At 48.3% G+C, this 5087-nt stretch overlaps 2 protein-coding genes across 2 annotated transcripts; both read left to right on the plus strand.

Moving 5' to 3' along the window:
• Positions 1–1191: 1191 nt before the first annotated feature.
• BKA67DRAFT_589989 (major facilitator superfamily domain-containing protein) lies at positions 1192–2791 on the plus strand (the record flags this gene model as incomplete). Its single annotated transcript, XM_046104537.1, has 4 exons — positions 1192–2013; positions 2066–2191; positions 2242–2533; positions 2601–2791. The coding sequence occupies 4 exons, from the start codon at positions 1192–1194 to the stop codon at positions 2789–2791; spliced, it is 1431 nt and encodes a 476-aa protein (XP_045964792.1).
• Positions 2792–2954: 163 nt separating this feature from the next.
• On the plus strand, positions 2955–4858 carry BKA67DRAFT_548788 (ASST-domain-containing protein). Its single transcript, XM_046101529.1, has 3 exons — positions 2955–3618; positions 3667–3732; positions 3784–4858. The coding sequence occupies exons 1-3, from the start codon at positions 3063–3065 to the stop codon at positions 4725–4727; spliced, it is 1566 nt and encodes a 521-aa protein (XP_045964793.1). The 5' UTR covers positions 2955–3062; the 3' UTR covers positions 4728–4858.
• Positions 4859–5087: the final 229 nt, after the last annotated feature.

Genomic DNA, 5087 nt, shown 5'->3' on the forward strand with positions numbered 1-5087 from the left:
ATAATGTTATGGGAATATGCAAGAACATATGATATATTATATATAAATATCTCTATATTTCACACAGCATGCAAATTGCTCCCTACTGTGTCCGACACCCACTTCTCCACAAGCAACCAACGGGGTATCGCCCCCGTAGTTTTTCTGTGCCTGGTAATGATATTTTTTATTAAGTGATGACGTAGTTCCGGGGAAGACATCTTCCAGCAACCTTGAACAAGCATGACAATGACTCAAACCGACGGCTGAGAAAGCTATCTCATGACCTTCGCAGTTCTAACGTGGAAGGTTATTAGTCAAGGCGTGCTCTGGTGAGATTACGAGGGATGTATTCGGCTACCCGTGCCGACGCGAGACTTATATTCACGAGTAATGGATAAGTAATAGCATGAATTTCCCCTGGAACTAGGGTAAACTTCGCTACATTTGAGGAAGCATCATCTGCCGTTGTTGACTCCGGGGCACGATCATTAAAATGTACTTGGTACATTTACTGGAGACGGCTCCATTTTATCCCTCGAATGTTTCCTTTTAGCTCGTCTTCTCCAGAGACGGAGAGCACTGCTGTGACGGCATTTAGTGGCAGCCCTTTGGAGAAACTCCGGCTGGCTGGCTGGTAGTTACTACAAGAATTTGAGGGGAATGGAATCAACCCCAGAAAACCTCCACTTTATGTGAGATCACACGAAAATGGTTGGCCACACTATCGCGTCTCGCGGATACTGGTCTTCTCAGTGGACTGGCTTAGTTGTGAGTTGTTGCCAAGACGCCGAGGTAGAGCCTGGCTCATAGCGGGGAGTCAAAATTCAACGGGGGTTTCTGCGGGGATGGGTCTGCCTTATCCCCATACTGCGGACATCTTAGTATCATGTCACCAGTACAGGTGTTGACCGCTTTGAAGCGAAGATCCGAGGTTGCCCGATGATTCGTTTGGCTGATACATTGACCTCGTGTTTCGTCGATTTAAAAAGTGCCATTTCCCACCTCTTGCTGGGGTTTGGACGTGTCTGAAATCAGTTCCATTCTAGGTCTTGCTTATTGTAGGAAACGTTTGGGCAGGAGGCAGTCTCGCACCACATGGCCGACGAAATCACAAAGGCCGGCTCAGCGCCTGGCCTACACGGAAAGGGAAATGTCGAGACTCTTGAAAGCCAACCATATGGCAAGCAGCAATTTGCTGGTGCTCGTGCCATGGCCCCAGAGCATCGCGCTCGGGTGGAGAAGTCCCTGAAACGGAAACTCGACGCCCGGTGTGCTCTATTCATTTTCTTATACATTATGAACTATCTCGACCGCAACAATATCGCTGCGGCTCGACTCAAGGGATTACAGACAGACTTAGGGCTGGACTCAACGCAGTATTCGACATGCTTGTCGATTTTGTATGTTGGATACATTCTCATGCAGGTGCCTTCCAACATCTTGATCAACAGAATCTCGCGCCCGTCTCTCTACATTGCCGGCTGTATGCTGGTTTGGGGAGTAGTCTCAACGCTTTCCGGAATCACGCACAACTTCACTGGAATGGTTCTGACTCGATTCTTCCTGGGTTTTATTGAGGCCGCGTTCTTGCCCGGAGCGCTGATGATTCTTTCAAAATGGTATACAAGACGTGAGCTCACGACGAGAAATGCCATTTTGTTCTGTGGTAATCTCATCTCGAACGCGTTCTCGGCTCTTATTGGTGCCGGCGTCTTGTCGAACATGCAAGGTGTTCTCGGACATGCTGCATGGCGGTGGCTTTTTTGGATTGAGGGAGCCATAACCATGGGTTTTGCCATTTCAGCCGCATTCATCCTGCCAGATCTTCCTCATAACTCGCGCGGTTTCACTGCCGAGGAACTTGAGGTCGCTCAGCTACGCATGCTTGAGGATGTTGGTGAGGCGGACGAGGACTCAGCGGAGCAGGGTGTCTTCGCTGGTTTCAACATGGCAATCAAGGATATCAAGATTTACGTCATGAGCTTGACTTTCACGGCCTACGTCGTTGGTCTGTCCTTTAATGCCTTCTTTGTGAGTGTTCTTGTGCTTAATTATCTCCCGACATGACTGACCCAAATTGCAGCCCACGCTCACCGGTACACTCGGGTTTAGCTACGTTCCGACATTGCTCATGTCTGCTCCTCCGTGGGTGTTTTCCTGTATCATGTCGTTGATCAACGCTTGGCACGCTGATCATACTGGAGAAAAGGTCAGTACTGTCGACTTTTCGAGCACACTCAAATACTCACACAGTTCTAGTTCTGGCATATAGTTGGCCCCATCTGCGTTGGGTTGGTGGGTTTCGTTATCAGCATGTCGACCCTCAATATCGCGGCTCGATACGTTGCCTTATTCCTGCAAGCCAGTTCTTACGCCGGATTCATCGTCTTTTACTCTTGGATTTCTTCCACGTTTCCTCGTCCACCAGCCAAGCGAGCTGTCGCGATCGCATTTATCAATGCTTTCTCCCAGCTTGGAAACGTGGCTGGATCATACGTCTGGAATCTCAGTGAGAATGGTTACAGAAAGTCATACGGCATTGTGCTTTCCAGTAAGTTATTACACGCAACAACATAGATTACACTACAACCAATTATTGTGACTAACTAGCTTTTTAGTGTTTGGCGTGACCATTGCTGGTTGTTTCATCATTAAGTTGATGCTAGTCAGACTCAACAAGCAGCTGGAGCAAGGCGAGCGCGCCTGGGAAACCCAGCCAGATGTAGCTGCACATACAGCCGACATGGAACACATGGATAGTGCAGATGAGGCATTGAGAATGTCCAAAGGTTTCAGATACTTGGTGTAAGGGAAAAGCTGGTTTTTATCAGGTGGAAGTTCGGGCATTGAAGCCACGCCTATGGATGTGGAGATGAAGCATTGCTTTAGGTCTATTAGGTCACGCGTTGACTTATTTGGCCAACCAAATATAGCGCTAGCAGCAATGTGAACAATCGCGCAATTCAACCATGTATGAGCGCAATGTGATAACAACCAAACATCCAATAACCCCGTGATCCATCATCTCGTCGCATTTCATCGATTCGAATTCGTCCACTCAACACAACCGAACTTATGCCATGCAGAAATATAAAGCCAATCGTTTCCTTGCCAGCCTCATGCTAATGCATGAATGCACGGCTGATAGGACCTACAGAACTCGTCCCGATCTTGCACCACCTCGCCTTAACATCACGATACCGGCATCGCCCGATGTTGAGCAAGGTTACTTATTCATTGCACCATACAGCTGGTCTGAAGAAGGCACACCTCAGTCTGGACCATACATTGTTGACAACACTGGAGAGCTCGTGTGGTCAGGCTACGGCTATTTTAACCCCATAACTGCCAATTTCCAGCCAGCCAAGTGGGAAGGTCAGGATGTGTTGTTCGGGTACGAAGGAACGCTCAACCGCCTTCGAGGGCATGGCCATGGACACCATAAAATCGTAGATCAGCACTATCAGACGATCCGAGAAGTCAGATCCGCGACTCAATATATATCCGACCTGCATGAGTTCAATATTGTGGGCGAGAAGACTGCATTAGTTGGGAGCTATACGCCCCGCGAGATCGACTTGTCGGCGTATGGTGGCGATTCAAACCAGACCTGGGTTCTTGAGTACATACTGCAGGGTAAGCAATCAAGACAAGTGATCGAATAGTGGAGCTGATTCGCGCCAGAACTCGACATTGAGACCGGCAAAGTGGTTTTCGAATGGCACAGCCTTGATTATACGTCGCCGAAAGGTATACCCATCGCCGACTAGTACCTTTTTGATCTGGTTAACGATACAATAGAAAGCATACTCGGATTAGGCTCACAAGCGGGCTCAGGCTATAACAGCTCTACGGCATGGGACTATTTACACGTCAACTCTATCGCCAAGGGCAGTGACGGTCATTATCTTATTTCAGCGCGTTCTGCATCTACCTTATACAAGCTCAATGGAACCGACGGCTCCATCATTTGGCGCCTTGGTGGCAAGTTCTCTGACTTCATCCTAGGGCCAGAGGTAGAGTTTGCATTCCAGCACCATGCGCGGTATGTTTCAGAAGCACTCGACACAATTTCACTCTTCGATAATTCAGCCGGTTCTGGTTCTGCCGGCAAGATCATTTCCTTAAATGTTGACAAGTCGGAAGCAACGCTTGAGCAGGCATTTCTCCCACCATATGCCATACTTGCATTCTCGCAAGGGTCTACGCAAATCCTTCCAAATGGAAATGCTCTTGTAAACTGGGGATCAGCGAATCAGGTTACAGAATTCAACAGTAACGGCGAAGTGCTCTTTCATGCATTCCTGGAGAGTGGCGTACGTCAGCAGAACACGCAGAACTATCGCGCATTTCGAGGCAATTGGACAGGTTATTCGCCCGAGTCTCCGGCTGTGATGGTAGAGGAAACCAAGAACGATACGTTTTCAATCTGGGTCAGTTGGAATGGGGATACACGAACAGCTATCTGGCGGCTCTGGTTGACTACCACATCGGATGACATACAAGAAGTCGTTAGTCATGATGTCCCACGACAGGGGTTTGAAACTCGGTTCGGACTTTTTGCGAGAGGCTTTTATATCAATGACGTGTATGTTGAGGCACTCGACAACGAAGGCGGTGTGATTGGCAGGTCTAGTAAAGCGACTGTCGCTCCAGATCAAACCAGCAAAGCCCCGGATAAGAGCTCGTCGGAAAAGATGGTACAAGTTTCAAGGACTAATCAGAAAGTCATTGCTGAGCTTTGATGTGGGACATAAGCCAGGAAAGAGGAGGCATAAGTGAACGCGTACATAGCCTATTTATGGCAAATTAGTCTTTTCCGAGTTGTTTTGGTGTTGGCTCACCATGAACGAACTCGTGCTCGTGATTCGAAATGCTGATTCTTTTTTATATAAAAAAAAATTCGTCCTGACCGCATGGGAGATATGTATAACTAACTGACAGTTCCCTCTTCCGTGAGACTAGCGCGCAAGTTTATCGACCAATGTTACGGCAGCCTTCTTCAACAACCCATTCTTCCAATTCTCTCCATCGTCGTCCTCTTCAACGCTCTCGCCCTTTCCGTCGGTCTCGTTGCCACTCGTATCCTTCCTCGTAGCCCCAGC

The sequence above is a fragment of the Truncatella angustata genome, assembly GCF_020726525.1.
Source record: "Truncatella angustata strain MPI-SDFR-AT-0073 chromosome Unknown BKA67scaffold_1, whole genome shotgun sequence".
Taxonomy (NCBI): domain Eukaryota; kingdom Fungi; phylum Ascomycota; class Sordariomycetes; order Amphisphaeriales; family Sporocadaceae; genus Truncatella; species Truncatella angustata.

Bases quoted from the DNA above. Each gene is read 5' to 3' on its own strand.
- BKA67DRAFT_548788 (XM_046101529.1), top strand. From the start codon at position 3,063: ATGCAGAAATATAAAGCCAATCGTTTCCTTGCCAGCCTCATGCTAATG. The intron at 3,619-3,666 runs GTAAGCAATCAA...GATTCGCGCCAG, and splicing joins TCTTGAGTACATACTGCAGG to AACTCGACATTGAGACCGGC. The intron at 3,733-3,783 runs GTATACCCATCG...ACGATACAATAG, and splicing joins TGATTATACGTCGCCGAAAG to AAAGCATACTCGGATTAGGC.